Source organism: Pleurodeles waltl, chromosome 8 (assembly GCF_031143425.1).
Source record: "Pleurodeles waltl isolate 20211129_DDA chromosome 8, aPleWal1.hap1.20221129, whole genome shotgun sequence".
Classification (NCBI taxonomy): domain Eukaryota; kingdom Metazoa; phylum Chordata; class Amphibia; order Caudata; family Salamandridae; genus Pleurodeles; species Pleurodeles waltl.
The window spans coordinates 419,341,208-419,361,799 of NC_090447.1; the positions used below are offsets into that span (position 1 = coordinate 419,341,208).

The following is a 20,592-nucleotide window of genomic DNA, read 5'->3' on the forward strand; positions in this document are numbered from 1 at the left end:
ACGCCTGGAGCGTGTCCATGACTTGAGAGCTAATTGGCTGTTTAGAACATAACCTACCTAGTTTTTTTAATTCAGTGATATATACCTTCATCTCCTGCACTCTAATCAGCTTTGGGAGCACGAGGGAGCATTTGTTGAATGAGTGAGTTGTGCTGAGATTTTAGGCACCAAAGGGGCAGGCAGTGGCTGGCTTGGCGACTGACATATGCTTCCTGCAGTTGTGGTACGAAGGAGGATATTTTCCTTAATCTTTATCTTTTCCTTGAAAACGTAATTTTCCCATTGGTGAAAACTGACAAAAGTTGGGGGTGGAGCACCAAATTCGAGGTGATGATCACAGAAAGGAACCAACTTTATAGAGTAGCAGTAGAGTCTATACATGGCACGGAGCTGTCGCTGCTAGTGCCAGAGCGAGGCCACTGCAGAGTATGATGGTGCCCCCTACATGCAGGGGGGAGCAGTTGTTGTGAAAAAGTTCTGTATCCAGTCTGTTGCCAGGAGAAATTCAAAAGGTAAGAAATGTGCTGTTAGAAATATTAATCAGTAATACTTGACTGCTACGAAGAGCAATTAGCTAATATCAGACAAATGTGTTGTTATACCTTGATGGTCCAGTATGGCAGGAGACCATAGTAGAACAGGGAACGTTGAACAAAAGAAAACATGAAGTACACATGCACTGGATTAACAGATATTCTTGCAAAAAAATATATAAGGTTGAAGCACAGATTTTAAAATAAAGTCAAATTGATTTTTTCAATCAGTTTTGTAATTGTTATATTTAACCAACCAATTAAATTAAGACCGTGTTGAAAATTAACATTGTTGGCCAACTTATACTTCAACGTGCATTTATAAGTACATTAGAAGACAAGATAATCAGAGTACATACTTTCACAGTGTAATCCTGGATGTTGTTATCTGCAATGGCTTGAAGAAAGGGCTGAGAGTGATCACTGAAAGACAATCGATGTTGGTAAAGTTTTGATTTGTTTGGAGTTGTGTTCCCAGGAGACGTGCTGTGGTCTTCATCTTTCTCCTCATTGTAACTGTAATGAATCTGACTGGTCTGCAGGCCACCTGAGAAAATGGATGACTTCAGCCATTCTGGAACAGAGAAGAAAAGGCACAGTAAGCAAGTTAAAAACAGGATTCCATGCAGCAGTCTAAAATGAACTCTAAATAAAATACCACCCTGCTGTAATAAAATAGAAATAATTCCATAACTATATATATATCAGGGTATTTTTTTTTAAAGTACTACTCTAACAGATTTACAACTACAGGGACAAATATAACTATTAGTGTTTTTCAGGTAATCAGTATGCTACCCCTTCACTTTTCTTTCTGTAAGTTCAGAATAAAATCTATTTCGTGGAAACCCTTATAGAGTGTCCACCCTAACCTTTACTGATGCTCGGACAGATTATCAAACTCTCTCAGGTGGCTCACCACCCTTCCCAACACAGGTCACTGAACTTCCGGTCATCTCTGGAACCACTGAGGAAAGGCCACAGTTCGAGCACAATGTCTTTAGCCTTGCACGTGATGGGCTACTGATCGCACACTTTGAGACTTTCAGCACCTTCCTTGTGAAACTGGCTGAGTTTATGAAGAAGAGATCAGCTGCAACCCAACCTAAAAAATCTCCCTGACTTAATCATCCTGAGGGACATGTCTCCAAGCCGGTGTCCAAAAGCAACCCACCACAGCTTGAGCTTGGCATTCCAGTGTCAGGCCAAAAGACTCCCTAAGGGTCATCAAGCAAGAGCAAAAGATTCCTGTGTATCAACTGCTTGTGAAATGGCAACCACATTCAAACATGCACCCTGCTGCATGCTTGCCAACATTTTTTTAACAACATAATTTAAATTCTAAAATATGTTTTCTTGTCCACACGATTTGGTGGGTTTCCTTAATTGTGAAATTGGCCCAGTGTTATTTCTATTACATAGGTATGCAACGTGGGAGGGAAATGCCTACTTAAAACAGATTACAGTGAAAATATCATGTATGGAGCAAAAAAGGCATAAAGGGCTCAACTGACAACCACACATTTTTTGTTACATAAGGCTGCTTACTAGCACATTCAATCTCCACAGAGGACAGTGGTGTACTCAATGCGAGGTAGGATGCATGTAGTCCCAAAAGAAGGCCCAAATTTCTTTCTGGATCCATGAGAGGCGAAGAAAGACTGCCCAGGTCAGGCGTAGTAATCACTTCCTGATCAGGCTAAAAAAGAAACACGTTCAATATCAGAAAAATTAAAGAAAAAAAAAAAAGTCTGGCAACTCAACTTTTAACATTTTCTGTATAATTACAGCATTAGTTTAATCTAAGACATTTTGCTAAACAACCTTACTAGTCTTAATTAAATGCAATTCTCCACACAGTTCTTGTTAGCTACAACCACAAATCACAGTTGCCTCCTGAAATATCAGAAAATGCATTTCTTTAGCTATTGCTATTTTCTATGAAATGTACACACTTTTAAAATGTCTGCCAGGGACAGTTTTCACTTTTCACATCTAGGACATTAACTACCTGAATAAATAAAGGGGGCAGCCTTGAGCATCTACACAACATAAGCATTCTTCTATATAGTTGCAGTGAACAACCCTTTTTATTTGTGAAAAACAACACTGTGTCCCACAATACAGTTACATGCGTATCTACAGCGACAGATGCCATCGAACGTAAGGTTATTACTATTTCACTGTCATCCCCCCACCCTTCTACAGGGTAGCATTTACAATTATGAATAAGAATACTAATCTTCAGCTTCTTAATCCTGCCTCCACTGGGTTCCATCCCAATGCTTGGCTCCTTAAGGAGAACCAGCATTTATTTGTTTAATGGCTAGGTACTTGTTAGTAGTGCACAAATTCTTTCACCTCCTCCTGCTGTCAACACATCATTATTTTTCACTTTATCCTCAGAGGAGCTTCAATCATAAGAGGCCCGCTTTATTATTGTCCTGTGGTGGTGATGAGATGTATGCTTTAGCTTCTGATAAGACAGTCAACTTTGAAATCAGCCAGAAAAGGGGCATGCTTAAAACTAATGTACAGTGCACTTTACAATTTTTGAGAATACTTTGGAATAGCTGTGAAAAAGCTCCTAAAAAAGAATCACAACAGCGCAAGATGCATGCCATGCCTTTACTGTTAACTAATTGCTATGTTACACGTCCCTCCCTGCTTGTAATACCTTTTTCTTTTATCTGCAGATTGTTGCCACGTCTTCTTCTCCCTTCAAGAATGATAACTAAGCAATCAAAAGCTTTATATTTGTGGAAACCAACAAACCAGTCTTCAACTGAATGCTCTACAATTTGTCATCTTCCAACTCACCTAGACAAACAACAGCTGAAAAGATTGTGCATTACCTCAAAGCTTTATTTACCTCCACATACTGTCCAACACAAAAAGCGTGCATAGATTCTCTGGTGTCCTCAAATTGCAAAGCAGCCTCTAACGCAACTATGGGGTCCTCTCCTGCAAACTGGGCTGCAGACAAAGACAAGTAAATTATGAAATTACTTGTTGCAAACAAAGACAAATAAAATGCACAGATGTATCAAAAACATGAAAGCACTGAAGTGTGATATCCATTTAACAATTGTGCCTCACCAAGAATACTGTTCCCAGTCAAAGATTGTGTCTGAAAGTCTTTTATGTCATAAACCTTTCCATCAATCACTGTCCAATAGCCCCCATCTTTGTTGTGATTCTCCAAGTCTGCTTTACGGATTAGAGTTACCTCTTCGTTATTTCTAGTGCTCTGACCTGCAAAAAAAGAACCTATGTGGAAAGAACACAAAAAAAGCTATTTGTTTATTTATGCATTTATAAACCCAAAGTCTCCTGGTCCCACCTCCATGAAATAGATTATGAAATAAATGAACCCTACAACAAGCAAAGAATTAAGACTTTTAAAGAAAATGTAATATCCTCACACTCTCTACTGAAATAGTTTTCATCTGAAACTTCTGATGATTGCAGGTGGCAGGTAACAAGGTTCTCTGCTGCAATGTTTTATGAAAAAAAATACTTTATAGTACTTTATACTGAACTTCTACCACTAACAAGTACTATGATATGATTAGTTGTCATTAACCATGTAAACAGTTCTTAATTCACCAACCTCAACAGAATGAAGGATGAGTTGTCTTTCACAGGATTCAACAGACTGGACTGTAGTACACAACATTTGTCAGCAGCAAGCTTTTAACCCAATGTATGTATTTGAGGACTTGGGTCACATTTACATGCATAAATATTTTTGGAATCATGACACAACTAGTTACAACAGTCCTACTCTGAGTACTTCATAAGGTCAGTCTTGATAATTGAAATGATCCAGTAAGGCCCCATGTCATGTTATGTAAAAGAAAGTATGGATATCTTTAAATGCAAATATGCACTAAGACGAGAGATTATAAATACCCACTAAGGCAGTTGTCCCCAAACATTTTAGAACAATTGTTTGTGAACCACCTAGAGCTTTAATGGGCATGAGGTGGGCAATTTTCTAATGAAAATAATGCTTTCTGTGGTAGTGCAGTGTCATTTAGATAAAGCACATTTTCCATTGAAATTATCATTAACTAAGTACAGACATACAGTTTTATTGATAAAACTATATTGCACACAAATGATAATGTGTGGAAATAGGATTTCAGTTAATATTTATAATATTTGCATCATCAAGTAAAGTGTCTTGGTTTGTTTTGATCATATTAGAACCTTTGTTTCCATTACACTTTAGAATTTTTTTAAAAAATCCTCTATTTAGTTTTCTTAACTGCTGAACAAGTACAGTTAATTTAGAGATATTTACGCTGTGTTGTGTTACAGAAAAATGACATCCTAGAGCCTTTTCTTTCACACTGCTGTACTCTAACAAGATTATCGCATAATTCACTTTATTTTTCTTTCTTTGACTACAAATTAAGAGAGTAAACACTAATCTCCATTAAAAAAAAAATAAGCAGCACACACTGGCCCGCTCCTTCCTCTGGGCCAAGTGCCTGCCACATATCTCCTGCTGTAGAAGGCTGGCTCTGTATATGGTGCACTAAAAGGAAATACACCATTCAGGGAGTCCAGTGGATGCCCAACTGGTTTGCAGAGGAAAAAGTAGATAGTCCTAACGCTCTATTTTTTGGCAGTGTGGGCAAGCAGTTAGGCTTATCAGAGAGTAGTGCCAAGCATTTATGGTACTCAGAGGTATTAAATGAGACACATACAAAGGATAAATCTGAGACCAGAGTAGAAAAATAACACTACTTTTTATATATACTTTGAAACCAAGAACTTAGTCATAAGGTAAGTACGTTTTTAAATATCAATTAATTTCAACGGGAAAAATGGACACAGTGCAAATTCAGAGTTCTTCAATGTTATCCTATGGGAGCAAAAACACGTTCAGCAAACAGGTACTGTGTATCAATTTACAGGGCTAATCTCTGAGACTTAAGGTAAGTATTGGGAAAGGGTCAGGACGAACCCAACAGGTCACTCCCGACAGCACTGGGGCGGCCAGGAGCAGTTGTGTAGTATGGCATCTGGTGCCCAATGTATTTCAATAGGGATTCGTCTCTGAGGAAAAGCTGCAGTCTCTGGCTAGGAGACCAGTCGGGGGAAACCAACCTGACGGATGCAGTGGTGTCCTTTTGTGTTAGATTTCTGTGTCTGGGAGAACTCACGGGTGAGGGATCCTGTGGTCTGAGGCTGTAGACTCATTGTGGAGTCCAGGAGGGGTGAAACCACAGTGGACTTGGGGTCAGGAGAGCTGCGGGACATAATTGATACCAGGAGTCCACTTCAACTCGAGCCTTCAGGGGGGTCCAGGAACGGAAAACCTCGAAGGAATCAGACTGGGGAGCTGAGGAACCTTGTGGCTACAGAGCTTCACTTTTATTCGGGTCGGTGAAGTCGGGTGCAGTGGTGACTTCAGGTGTCGGGTCTTTGCAGTTCCGGAGGCTGCAGAGTGCTGTCTTTAGAGTTCTTTGGGGAGCAGTCAGCTACTCACAGGAGTCTTGAGCCTTTTTTTAAGGCAGGCAGTGCTCCTGGGTTTCCGGAGGCTCAATTGCAGAACAAGCCATCTTTTGGTGCAGAGTCCATCGAGCGCTGCAGACAGGGAAGGCGAGGTTGGTACCAGGTCAGTTGCTACTCTTCTCCTCTTCTACTGGTGCGACTGTTCAGTATCCTTGGGCTTATTGGGTCATCAGGATCTGAGTTCTTGGGTTCAGGGGTGCCACCTAAATGTTACATTTAGGGGTGTTAAAGAGAGTGCCATGTGGCAGCCAATGGGTTGTCCACCTTTAGAGAGACTACGCCCTCTGTAAAGAAGTAGGAATAACCCTAACCTTAGAGTTCTAATTCTATCCAAAACAATATAGAGGAATTTAAAAAGTGGTGTCCACTTCAGCTCGCCCCCTTAGGAGTGGCACTGGCATATGGGCACTCCTCCTAAACTGACTAATTTTCCCACCTGTCTTGCTGCCAACAATTAGGGTCGGAACTGAGGGGTTGGTCATCTCCACCATTTGGAGAGACCTGGGTTGCATTAAAAAGTCGGCTAGGCCTTTAAAGCTTCCCACCCTGGAATGTCCATCCTGCCTGGAGGAGGTGTCGTTACCCCAGCCGAGTGCAAGCTTTTGCCTATGGCCTCCAAGAGTACTGGCTGTCACCTTAGGGGGTCAGAAACGTGGCTAAGGTGGCTGAACTGGTCAGGATCAGTCAGTCAACACACTAGTAGCTGGTAGGTTTCCTGGGGGCACCTTCAAGATGCCCTCTGGGAGCATGTATCTGTAAATGCATCACTGGCATCAGTGTGGGTTCACCAATACAAGGTGAAGAAAAGGCTGAGAGTGATCACAGGAAGACAGTTGATGTTGGTAAAGTTTTGATTTGTTTGGAGTTGTGTTCCGGGAGAAGTGCTGTGGTCTACCAACCATCCCTATCTTCAGTGAAGCCACCATTTCGCTGGGGAACTCGTACGGACCAATGTCCAGCACATGTATTTAAAATGGCTTTCCTGGTCACTTACTATGTCAGTGAAGACATGACAGGGGCCTATCTGCTTGTGTCGATATGCCCTCACATGTAATATACTGCACCCTGTTTTAGGGCTGTAATGCCTGCTACAGGGCTGACCTGCATATATTGCATGCAGTGGTAGGGCACAGCTCACACAGGCAGTGTGCCATATTGGTTTTTCACTTTTCTCTGCACCAGGATACGCTTGTGCTTGGCGGTGTGGTCTCCGAGGGTGGCACAATTTGTGCTGCAGCCTTTAGGGACTTTCTTTAGTACTCCAGGTACTAGGGGTACCATTTACTAGGGACTTACAGAGGGTGATAAAGGTTTTGGCAATTAGGGAAACAACTGTCTCGTTTTGGGCAAAGAGATCGGGCACAGGGGAGCTGGTTAGAAGGAACCCAAGTGCACTTTAGGTCAAAAATACATCAGGCCAGCCAAAAGTGGATGGTAACCATGACAAAAAGGGGCACTTTCCTACATCTACAATAAACTGAAGACATCCCCCTCTGAGGGACAGGCAGGTATTGTGAACCTCTTCTACACTCGAGGGCAGCACACCTCCTAGTGGTGAATGAATGACTGACAGGTGGAGCGGGCGACCCAGCTCACAGAACCAAACTTTCCCTTCTGAACTTAGACCAACTGCTGGGGATCCTCTATGATGATGCCCTCCCGCATGACCTCCCAGAGGTCACAAGGGTGGTCTTCCACTCTTGGCGGGAGACAGCTGAGGACCTGGGATTGGCTAGGATTGTGACAGGACAAACCCCGTTGTGGAAGGGTCAGTGCCTGCCGCATACAGTGGAACTCCAAGGCTTCCCTAAATGGGGCAGGATTGGTATCACTAGCCTAGGCGGAGAATGGGCAGGGGGGGTCACAATCCACTCCTTTCAAGAGCTCCAAACACAATTCTCTTTGTCCACAATGCAATTCCATAAGTACCTCCAGCTACGATACGGCTTACAACCTACAAATCCCAATTAAAAGACCACCACAGGCAAAACTCCTGATCCGGTGGTGGTGGTGGTGGTGGTGGGGGGTCCTGTCCTGAAACAGAAGTGGGAGACCTAGATTGGCTTCCTAGAAAAGACAGACTGGACACTGGTGTGCCTGGTACCACAGGAGATTGCGATCTCTTCAAGACTTCGACTTATACAACTAAACTATCTTCACACCATGTACCTGTCGCCACAACATCTCAGGTGATGGCTGCCAGACACATGATGTCCCCACTGCCCCTGCCCTGATGTGGACTTCAATCATGTGCTTTGGAAATACCCTCCAACTCTGTCTATTGTATCAAGCATGCCCTGACCCGGATTTCGGGAACTCCTATTGACCTTACACCAAAACAAGCATGCTAGGGGTCCTCAACACAGTGGGTGAAAGCCGGGGAGACGACTCCATGATTGGATGGCAACAGCAGTTGATAAGCAAAACACTGCCTGGAGATTGCGATCCACAGCCTTGCCGAACCTCTCTGAGTGGTTCGAGGAGCCTATCTATAACACTCAGAGGTTTCTGTGGAAAATATGGGAAAATATGGGGCAAATCGTTTAGCTACTATGGTTTGAGGCAGCTTGATGTACTAAATGGGAAGACTATGAAACACTGTAATGATCCATATATGTGTGTTGGGTGGAGCTTTATCGTTCTGTGCTATGGTTTACCTTGTTTATCTGTGGAAAAAAGCCAATGAGATTGATAAAAAAAAATAAGCAGCAATTTGTCAGAAGACCTACCCTGACATATGCAGACGCCCCTAACCCCACCCTTGGAAACAGTGCAGTAAGGAATTCAATATTTTCATGTTATCCCAGAATCAGTAACATCAATGTCCATCTGAAGTACAGCCGTTTTTACATAAACCAGCATCTCCCAGTAGAGCTAACTTACCCATGATGCCAGGCCACGCTAAGTCTTCATTGTCGTCCCGCTCTCTGCCAGGGGCAAGTTGGTTGAACCTGTCCAGATGATCCAAGAGACCCGCCAGTAGAGCAATGGCACCTGCCTCCTGCATCAAGCCTGCATTTTTGCTGAGAAGGAGAATTATGGAGACCACCAGTTCTGGAAGGAGAACTCCTGCAAAATAAATATAATTAAACAAGATACAATTAGAATGTTGAAACAGCATAACCTAGAATCAGCTGCACTTTTCACAAGAATATAGTTATGATACTTAAAATCAAATCTAGGCAAAAGACACTGCTACTTCATGTGGAAGAACACTTTTTGTAACGGTTTTCAAGATTAACAAATTATCCCAGATGAACAAATAAATAAAATGTCCTACTACAATGAACCCAACATACTAGTATCCCCACATTCCTTCATGAGTAACAGAAATTATTCTTAAATGATAATAAGGAGCTAATGCTAAAAGCAATTAACAGTTATGGTGAACTGTTTAAGGATAGATCAGCGTCTTAAGAAAGAGGAATGATACATTTTTATAGGGAAATAATTAGAAACTCATTTTTTGTATTGCACACTTGTATAGCACTTCATACCCCCCTTATGAGATAAGATCTGCACTGATACTCAAGAACAATGTTTGAGTGAATGGATGGAAAGTTGTTGGATTTAGTATAACCTACTTGGGAATGTTGGATGAGGTGCATAATGCATAGAGGCATGCTCCAAATGTGGAACATCGTGCATCAGAGTACCTGAGCATGTACTGTCGCAGAGAATGTGAGGAGAGTCACAGCTGAGCAGACCCACATTTTTATTTAATTGTATCTATTACATTCTGCATATGGTGATTGTTATGCTGGAAAAAACTATGCATCTGGAATTGGAGATAGTAGTAACTACTCTATCTGAGCTGGCATTGAGATCTTAAGTTTGTCAGAATATGCAAACAAGCAGGTTCCATCTGTTTCCATTTTTTGTTTTTTTTGGCAAGATGCAAAGAAAGTAAACTGACAGGTCTTGAGCGAAGGGGCTAGCTTGGCAATAAATGCTGAGCTCTTGGTGAAGAAAGCAGTGCAGTCACCTGCGATGCTTAGTGAGCTACACACACTGGTTTAAATGTGAACTGTCTAGTCACTGTGAGCTGCTGCAGGGACATGGGAGAAGGTGTAAAATGGGTCATCATTGAAGGCCGAACAGCTGTTTGGCGGCTGCATTTCAGACTGAAGTTTCCAGAACATAAGTAGGGGTGCTTCGACATATATTTCATGACACAAAAGGTACTGCATATCTTAGCTCCTTGGGCACACTTAACATCCTTTCTTTACATGCATAAATCTTAATAAAAAGAAAGACCAATTTAACCAAGTATTGCCTGGCATCCCCAAACCATGCATGTTAGCAAGAGTGCTCTAGTTCACTGTAACTCAAATGAGGAAGCTGGATTATTTTCATTCCTCCAGGAATCACCAAAAACTCTGGAATATCATCATAAACTGTGTTTGCATACTTTCACTCAATATTGCAATCTTAGGGCTTACTGGAATATGTTTATCATTACACCTGTTTGCAGCAGTTTCTGCAATGTATGTGAGTGTGATTAAAGGATCTAAGAGAAGTGTTAAGTGATCGATAAACGATATGGTGCCAATTCACAAAGGCATTCAAGAGTATGTCATGTAGTAATTATGTAGCGCAACTTTAAAGACTCATAAATGCCTTACTCAAGTGGCCACAAAACATCTAAAGTGGGAAGTATCACGAAATAAGCATCCATTTAGTACAGAGAAAGGACTGTACCCTCATTGTACGTTTCCCAGGAGGAGCTCTATATTTTGGGGTCAGTTCACAAGGAGAATTTACAAGTAAGGGAAAAAGTGCTCCTGTACTACCAAATAACTATTTCTCATAATGATAAATTCATTTGAAAAATGAACACACACACACATTTCAGCAAGAGACAATGTAACATTTTAAACTCAAATAGCCACTTCATTTCTCTAGTTATCAGTGATAACTGTAACTACAGCCCGATGGTAAATATGCCTTGTGCCCCCGCCATGAACAGTTTTGTCTTAAATGATATCATTACAAATGTTGCAGTGATATTATCAATAATCTTATAGAACATGTCATGCGTGATTTATTTTTAGGGATAAGGTATCCCCTGGTATACATAATAAGGATACTGTTAGCCACTGAGGAGTTCCTTTATAAAGTTATGGAACTCCTCGGTGACTTGAAATATCCTTATCATGTATGCAAGGTGTACTTCATCTCATATAATACATGGTCACACCATCACCTTTCCCTTAAACCACTTAAACCCTTGATGTGTAACTCTTTCATATGAAAGAGGGAGCATGTTTGCAAACATGAAGAATAAAAATACAATTTCTAGTGCAGAATTAAATACATCAAAAATCTGTTAACTATTTGTTGCAAACAGATATTGCAGACAGATTAGAACCAGTTGAATACAAGTCAGTTTAAAAGAAAAAACTGCAGGAGCTCGGATTATGTAGGAATATGCAGAAAGAATCTTGCTTTTCTCTACCAAAGGAGTAAAAAAAAAAAACAATCTCTCTGCTTGTCACCCTATGCTATTAAAATAAACCAGAACAAAGAAAAGGATTATGTTACTTACCCTGTAAGCATCTATCTGTAGCATGTAGTTCTGCAGATTCAAATGCTACGCACACTCTTGCCATATAATGTTGGGCTTGGACTTTGCAACTTATTTTTGTTGAGGAAGTCTTTTATGGACGTTATACGTCTTATCTCCTCCTCCTTGAGGTATTGTGTATGTTCAAGGGCCCCTTTGATAGATTATAATGCTCTTTCCTTACCATTTAGGAAGTCAGGATATTGTCTGATAAGCTAAAGTTTACTGATGAACATTCTTGAATGTATTGTGAATATATATGCCACCATCTAAAACCTGGCGGAGATGCGGGAGAGTGCATGTGAATCTGCAGCACAATATGCTACAAATAGATTCTTAAAGGTTATATAACATAATCGATTCATGGCTGCAGATGCAAATGCTATGCAAAGACTGTACAGCTGTATTCCTCTCGCATTGGCATCAGACATGAGATGGTGCATTTGCTTGAAATAATGTGTAGAAAACTGTTTGTCCCACTGGAACTTGTTGCCTGGACTGCACATCCACACAACAGTGTTTGGTAAAAGTGTGTGGATTTTTTCATGTTGCTGCTTTACAAATGTCTATTAGCACGATAGTTCCCAAAAAAGCCATTAATGCTCATTTTTTCCTTGTGGAGTAAGCTCTTGGCGTTGCAGGCAGTGTTTGTTTTGCTTTGATGTCATAAATTTGTATACCTCTAACTTTCCATTCCTGCTTTAGAGATGGGGTTACCTTTCTGTGGATTTGAAAAGGCGACAAGTGCTTTTCTAAATGTTTTTGTTCTTTCCACGTAGTACGTAAGGGCTCTTTTAACATCTAGTGTATGCAATTTCCTTTCTGCAAACTGTTTCTGGGTTTGGAAAGAAAACCAATAAATCCAATGTCTGATTTAGGTAGAAAAGCAATATGACTTGGCAGAAACTCTGGGTTTGTGCACAGTCAAACTTTGTCTTGGAATACTTGGAAGCAAGGTTCCTCAATAGTCAGTGCATGTATTTTACTTACTCTTCTTAGTGATGTAATTGCAACACGAAAATTTATTTTCCATGTTAAGAATTGTAGCTGGCATTTAAGCATGGGTTCAAATGGTGCAGACATTGATTGTGTCAACACAATATTTAAATTACAGGATGGTATAATAGGTGTACATTGTGAAATGACTCGAGTCCTTCCATAATATGGAAGGTATGGGGAAAAGCAAACAATTTTGTAGGTATGCAGCAATTGCTGCTAAGCACAGTCTTATAGATGTTTATGCTAAATGTAATTTTTCAAGATGTAACAGTAACATACAAGTTGTTCAGATTATGTTGTTTGTAGCACAATAGTGACAGTGGCGTAACGAAACTTGAGGGGGCCCTCCTGCACAGTACTTGGATGGGCCCCCCCTACCGACTCACTCAGGAGCTCTCAGGCCATGGTACTGTGCTGAGGGCCACCCCCGGCATGACGGGGTGTGTGGGGGCCTTTGTTACACCACTGAAAAGTGAACAAGGCGTTACCATTTTGCTGCATAACATGCTCTTGTAGTAGGTCTTCTGGCTTCCTTTAAAATCTCCATACATTATGAAGGCAATTGTAGGTACCCAAATTCCAAGACTTCAGAAGCCAAATTGCAAGACTGAGCTGTTGCACATTGTGGTGCCTGTCGCTGTCCTCACTGTAAGTGAAAAGATCTGGAATGTTCACAATCTTCTCACAATGTATTAGTGAGAGCTCCAGCAATGTTGTGACCTATGGTTGCGTGTCCATGTTGGAGCTATGAGTATCATCTTTAGTAATGTTTGCCTGGATTTCCGGACCACATATGCAATGATTGTGAGAAGTGGAAAAGCATATGCAAATATCCCTGACCAGTTAATTCTTAGAGCATTGCCCTTGGATTGGGGATGTGTGTGTCTTGATGCAAAGTTTTGCCATTTTGCGTTTTCTACGTGTCTACATAAAGAAATCTACTGTTGAGTCCCCCACAGTTGGAAGTATGCCTGTATGATCTGAGTGTAGATTTCTCACATGTCGACTTGCTGTTGCGTCCTGCTCAGCAGGTCTGCCAATGAGTTGTCCTCATTTCAGGATGAAGGACATTGCTGTCATATTGTCAATGTGTAGAAGAACATTCTTTCCTGTTATGCTGGGTAGGAATGCTTTGAGAGCCATCTGTATGGCTAATAGTTCCAGAATACTGACGTGGAATTTTTCTTGTTGTGCCAACCATTGTCCCTGCACCACAATGTCCTCTGTGTGAGCTCCCAAACCCATGAGTGATGCATCCCTGATGATTGTCACCTGTGGGATCGGGCCCTTGAAGGCTCTTCCCTTTTGTGTGTTCCACCACAGTAGTGCCTAATGGACCTTGGGTGTTACCAACACCAAATCCTCCATGTTGCCCCCAGCTTGTGACCAATGTGATGCTAAGCACTCTTGTAGGAGTCTCATGAGTAGTTGTGCATGTGGAACTATCGCAATGCAAGAAGCCATCCTACTTGGAAGGCACATCACCAATTTGACTGGTAGGCGAGGATGTAGCTGAAAAAGAGTCAGTTGGTTTTGGAGATTGAGTGGATTAGGATAAGCTTTAGCTGTAATCAAACTGAGTATGGCTTCAAGGTAAAGTTCTATCTGGAGCGGCTGTACATGAGATTTCGTGGCATTTATTGCAAATCCCAATTTGTGAAGAGGTTGATAGTTGCTTGTGTGTCCTTTAGTCCTTTTTATTTATTGGAACTCTTTATCAGCCAGTCGTCCAGATAAGGAAAGACGTATGTTTTCCCTTCTTAGATGTGCAGCTAGGCATTTGGTGAGCACCAATGGGGCTACTGCTACTCCACATGGTAACACTTGGAACTGACTGTGTGCCAGATGGATTGGGATATGAAAGTATGCATCCTTCAAGTCCAATACAGCTAGGAAAGTTGCCTTCCTATAGTAGTGTTATCACAACTTTAAGGGTCACCATGTGAAAGTGTTTCGAAATTATGTATTGACTGAGTGAGCGTCCGTCCACTATAGGACCATCCTTTTTGGGTACAGAACATACAGGGAGTATACTGCTTGTCCGAGATGTCGGTATGAGACAGCTTTCATGGCTCCTTTTTGTAATAATGTTTTTACTTCTTTCTTCAGCAGGTGTAGATGCTGCAGATTTAGTATGTGATTTCATGGTGGGATTTTTGGAGGTTGTTTGACCTCCAGAAAATATTTCTAGATGATGATGTCTAAAACCCATTGGTCTGATATCACCTCTGGACACAACTGATGACAGTGTTGTAGCCTTTCCCCTACAGGGGGAATTGTTGGTGAGTCACTGTTTGGTGGTACAGGCTCCTTTTGTGGGTTATTCCTCTACTCTTGGGAAGGAAGCTCTGTTCTGGTTGCAGTACCCCCCACACACTTTACCTGTTTTTTGAACCTGAGAACCTCAGAGCACAGCAGACTTGGTGCCAACCCTGCCGGTAGCACCCAACCCTCGAGGAGCAACTAGCCTGTCATGACGTTGCAACCTCTAAGAAACTGGGAGAGCTACCATTGCTTCCCAAATCGCCAAGAAAAACTCCCTCAGTGTAGAGGAGCTGCTCCCAACGACCTGCAAGCACCCAGGAAAGATCTGTGAGGACCTGGGACTGCCAAAAACCTGATGCCGGACATCACCACTGCACCCGAGCCACCTAGCCCAACCTGAAAAGGGCCAACTGTGTCAGCACGGTCCCCAGGCCCTGCAGAGATGAAGTCCACCCTGAGCTTGCCCTCTGTGGACTTCCCGATGGCGTCTGATGCTTGATTCTGCAGACTACCCTTTACTACGACTGCCTCTGGTGACGAAGACGCAATGGTCCACTGTACCTTGGCACTTGAATGCCCTGGACCGAGGAGAAGAGGACTACTGGTGTCCCTACGTCCCCTAGCCCACTTGTTGGTTCAGCCAGACTGGTCCCCCAGTCCAAACCTGTAGCCTGTTTCTGTGGGCCTCTGGTGCCGCAACCGCCTCCGGTGACAGTAAACTTGATGGTTTAAACCACTTCTGCACCCAGACGCCCCGGACCGAGTAGAACAGGAGAAGTAGTGTCCCTATGTCATTGAGCGTTGCAAGAAAAGAACCTCTGCCCCGCCCCCCCCCCTACTGTGATTCACCTGGACTGGACCCTCAGCCCACCCCTGCAGCAACTTTGTGACCAGACTGATCCCCACACGCTTACATGGGGGACCTGACGCTCAACTGCACCACTTCATCCGGCCGCTCCAGTGCCTCTCAAGGTGATCTGTCAGTGTGGCCTTGGACCTTGCCACATACTTACCCCAAAACCAGGATATTGGTCCAGTAAGTCGCTGTACTATACATGTATGTGGTGCTTGTTCTTCCTCCATGGGATAACATTACCACATCTGAAAAACGCACTGTCAACTTTTAAAAACTAAAAATTCCTAACTCAAAAAGTACTCACTTTCTTCTGGTGATCTTGGTATCAAAGTTTATATAAACGTATGTGTTATTTTTATAAATTGGTGTGAGATTTCTTTATTGAGTGTGTGTGTGTCTCCTACTGTATGAATGTGTACGCCTTACATGCTTAGCACTACTCTCTTATATGTCTAACTGCTCGACCACTCTACCCAAAAAGAGAGCATTTGTGATAACATTTGTGCCTCTGTGATACCTCTGGTGATAGCTTGGACTCTCTGCACAATATACCTAGTTTTGGTCCACTATATAAAGAGCAAGGTTCCTACACTTTGCCCCCTTGTTTAGTATTACTGCTGTAGTAACAATTTCCTGACTGGTGAAGATTATGTTGTTGCTGTCGCTGGTAATGTGGGCTCTCATGGGACAAATTCTTTGAGGCCCCTCTAGCTTGGTATCTCTGAAAGGGCTAGTGCTTTTGGGATTTAGACTCCAAAGTTCCCATTGATTTTGCGGTATCTGTGTCTTTAATTTTTTTCCAGTTGCATATCAGCTGCCAGACCAAGCGGAACATTCAAGATGTGCTGCTCTACCTCTGGTTTAAATCCTGAGATACATAGCCAGGCTTGTCTATGGAGCATGACAGACAAATTGATCCTACTCACAGCTGTGTCTGCACTGTCTAGTGCACAGCAGATGGTTGCACTAGAGATCTGTCTTCCCTCGGCCATTAGATCTTACCCTCTCTTTTTGTATGGATCTGGGAGATGCTGTAGGAGATCTTCCATCATATCCTATGTGTAGGAAGTTGGCTCTGTATATACTATCTCAAAGTGAGAGATAGTGTGCACAGAGTCCAAGGGTTCCTCTTAGAGGTAAGATAGTGCAAAATTAGATAATTTTAATGCTCTATTTTGTGGTAGTGTGGTCGAGCAGTAGGCTTATTAGAGGGTAGCGTTAAGCATTTGTTGTACACACACAGGCAATAAATGAGGAACACACACTCAAAGACTAACTCCAGGCCAATAGGTTTTTATATTGAAAATTATATTTTCTTAGTTTATTTTAGAACCACAAGATTCAAGATTTGAAGTAAATACATAAAATGCAAGGTACTCCACATAAGTAAGGACCTTTGAATTAGAGCAGTAACATACACAGTTTTAGTTAAAATGGCAATAAGCTATTTTAAAAGTGGACACAGTGCAAAATCAACAGTTCATGGGGGAGGTAAGTATTGGTTAGTTTTTCAGGTAAGTAAGGCACTCACGAGTTCAAGTTCCTGGGCATAGGCAGCCCACCATTGGGAGTTCAAGGCAACCCCAAAGTCACCACACCAGCAGCTCAGGGCCAGTCAGGTGCAGAGGTCAAAGGAGAGCCCAAAACACATAGGCACCTATGAAGAACAGGGGTGCTCCGGTTCCAGTCTGCCAACAGGTAAGTACCTGCGTCTTCGGAGGGCAGACAAGGGGGGGTTTTGTAGAGCACTGGGGGGGACACAAGTAGGCACACAAAACACACCCTCAGCGGCACAGGGGCGGCCGGGTGCAGTGTACAAAGCAGGCGTCGGGTTTTGAATAGGAATCAATGGAGGGACCAGGGGGTCACTCTAGCTGTGCAGGCAGGGCAAAGGGGGGCTTCTTGGGCCAGCCACCGACTGGGCTAGGCAGAGGTTCGCCTCAGGGTCACTCCTGCACTGGAGTTCAGCTCCTTCTGGTCCTGGGGGCTGCGGGTGCAGTGCTTGGTCCAGGCATCGGGTTCCTTGTTTCAGGCAGTCGCGGTCAGGGGGAGTCTCTGAATTCTCTCTGCATGCGCCGCTGTGAGGGTCCAGGGAGAGTCGTCTCGGGTTACTCACGAGGTCGCAGTCGCCTGGGAGTCCTCCCTGTAGTGTTGGTTCTCCGGAGTTCGAGCCGGGGGGTCGGGTGCAGAGTGTGAAGTCTCACGCTTCCGGCAGGAAGAGTGAGTTCTTTTAAAGTTGTTAGAAAGTTGCAAAAACGTTGCTGTAGGTGAACAGTGCCACTGTTCCCAGGAGTTTCTTGGTCCTTCGGATTTCAGGGCAGTCATCTGAGGCTTCAGAGGTTGCTGGTCCCTGTCGGATGAGTTGCTGTGCAGTTTTCTTTGAGTCTGGGGACATGCCGGTACGGCTGGGGCCAAAGCAGTTGTCGTCTCCGTCGTCTCTGCAGGGCTATCAGGTCAGCAGTCCTTGTTTCAGGTTGCAGGAATCCGATTTCCTGGATTATAGGGTGCCCCTAAATACAACGTCATTGTGCCTCCTCCCGAAGCAGTGAGAGGTACATCCCCAATCCTATTGGGGGAATCCTCCAATCTCAAGATGAAGGATTTCTAAAGGCAGGGTTCACCTCAGCTCAGGGTACCTTAGGGGCAGTCCTGACTGGTGGGTGACTCCTCCTTGTTTTTCTCATTATCTCTTTCAGCCTTGCCGCCGAAAGTGGGGGCAGTGGCTGGAGGGGCGGGCATCTCCACTAGCTGGGATGCCGTGGGTGCTGTAACAAAAGGCATGAGCTTTTGAGGCTCACCACTAGGTGTTATAGTTCCTGCAGGGGGAGGTGAGAAGCACCTCCACCAGGTACAGGCTTTGTTCCTGGCCACAGAGTGACAAAGGCACTCTCCCCCATGTGGCCAGAAACTCGTCTGGTTGTGGCAGGCTGGCAGAAACTGGTCAGCCTAGCACTAGGAGACGGACTGGTATCCAGGGGGCATCTCTAAGATGCCCTGTGAGTGCATTTTACAATAAATCCCACACTGGCATCAATGTGCATTTATCGTGCTGAGAAGTTTGATACCAAACTTCCCAGATTTCAGCGTAGCCATTATGGAACTGTGGAGTTTGTGTTTGACAAACTCCCAGACCATGAACTCTTTATGGCTACCCTGCACTTACAATGTCTAAGGTTTTGCTTAGATACTGTAGGGGCATAGTGTTCATGCACATATGCCCTCACCTGTGGTATAGTGTACCCTGCCTTAGGGCTGTAAGGCCTGCTAGAGGGGTGACTTACCTATGCCACAGGCAGTGTGAGGTTGGCATGGCACTCTGAGTGGAGTGCCATGTCGACTTAGTTATTTTCTCCCCACCAGCACACACAAGCTGTGAGGCAGTGTGCCTGTGCTGAGTGAGGGGTCCCCAGGGTGGCATAAGACATGCTGCAGCCCTTACAGACCTTCCCTGGCATCTGGGCTCTTGGTACCAGGGGTACCATTTACAAGGGAATTATCTGAGTGCCAGGGCTGTGCCAACTGTGGGAACAAAGGCACAGTTTAGGGAAAGAACACTGGTGCTGGGGCCTGATTGGCAGGGTCCCAGCACACTTTCAATCATAACTGGCATCAACAAAAGGCAAAACGTCAGGGGGTAACCATGCCAAGGAGGCATTTCCTTACACTATGTCTCCCTGTTGTCGCGTGAAAGGGGGCCTACAAAGTTCGTGATCCTCCAATGTCTGGCATGGGCTGTAACAATACTTTTCCTCACTGCATCTATCCACTTACTTTCACTGTCAGGGGGCAGTGCATCTCCTGTACTTTGTGAAGGAGCCCATTTTTCTCATCGTAGTTATCACTAGTAAGTCGACCGTAGGGTGTCCTCTGATGTAGAGTGTGTTGGACGGCAAAGCTCTATTCTTTATTTCAATTCTTGGCATTAGATCCCTGGATTTTACAGGCTCATTAAAGATTTCTTTAGAGACCTTCATCTTAGAGCCAATCAATGGCAACTACTGCACAGTATGCTCTGTCCTGGACATTGATTCCACCAGGAAGTCAGTCTCCTCCGTAGTATGTTGCAGTAGTTTGTGGTATTCCACTGCGCTTTGAATGACACTGGGATAAGACGAGGTGCCATCTGGCAGAGATTCTTTTGCAGGAATGAGTGACTTTACATCTGTGTCTGAAAGGACCACATCAGTCATCCCATGGGTCTGGGCTTTGTGGTGTTTCACCCTAGTACTCAAAATAATATGTGTCCTGATTACTGCCCATCTCCTATGCCTCTTGTGTGGGGGAGGGTGACCTGTTGTCTGGTAACATTGGTAAGCTTTGTGGCATGGGGCTTGTGGCCCTGTGCTCTTTTACCACTCTTTTAGCAATGGTTCCTGTGTGTTCAAATCTTTGCTTCATTGCATTGGTGCTTTTTTGTTCTCATCTGCATCTTGTCTGAATTTTTGCATGAGCTCAAGGAGCCCCTCAAAGACACTGCTGCCTTCTTCTGGAGGCATGGGCATTTTTGCGGGTTTCGCTGGCTTCTCAGTCATTACTTTTGTTGCAGAGGAAGACAGTTTCATTTTCGTCCCTGTTGATGCCAAAGTCTTCTTCAGCACTGAGGCACGGACATGGTCTTTCCCCTTTGTTGGTGTGGAGGATTGCTTCAACTTCATATGACTGGGCAGTGCTGTGACTCAGTGTTTGCTCAGTGCCTATACAGGGTGAGCGCGTTTCTGTGCTGATGTGCGTGCAAGCATTAATGTCTTTTTTGGCATCGATGCTGGCCTTGTGTTGCCTCCATGCTGCTCCCTTTGCCCTGAACTTCAATTGAGATCGAGAAAAATCTTGTCCTGTCTTGGCTC

At 43.7% G+C, this 20,592-nt stretch overlaps 1 protein-coding gene across 4 annotated transcripts in view; it reads right to left on the bottom strand.

Moving 5' to 3' along the window:
* Window positions 1–20,592, bottom strand: part of HERC2 (HECT and RLD domain containing E3 ubiquitin protein ligase 2) — a 1,448,528-nt gene that overhangs the window by 1,069,090 nt on the left and 358,846 nt on the right. For all 4 annotated transcript variants that reach the window (XM_069204283.1, XM_069204284.1, XM_069204285.1 and 1 more), the window contains exons 23-27: window positions 8,946–9,131; window positions 3,633–3,803; window positions 3,406–3,509; window positions 2,082–2,232; window positions 893–1,107 (exon numbers count right to left, since the gene is read on the bottom strand). In XM_069204283.1, coding sequence (XP_069060384.1) covers window positions 893–1,107; window positions 2,082–2,232; window positions 3,406–3,509; window positions 3,633–3,803; window positions 8,946–9,131 — 827 coding nt within the window. The remainder of the gene's footprint in view (window positions 1–892; window positions 1,108–2,081; window positions 2,233–3,405; window positions 3,510–3,632; window positions 3,804–8,945; window positions 9,132–20,592) is intronic.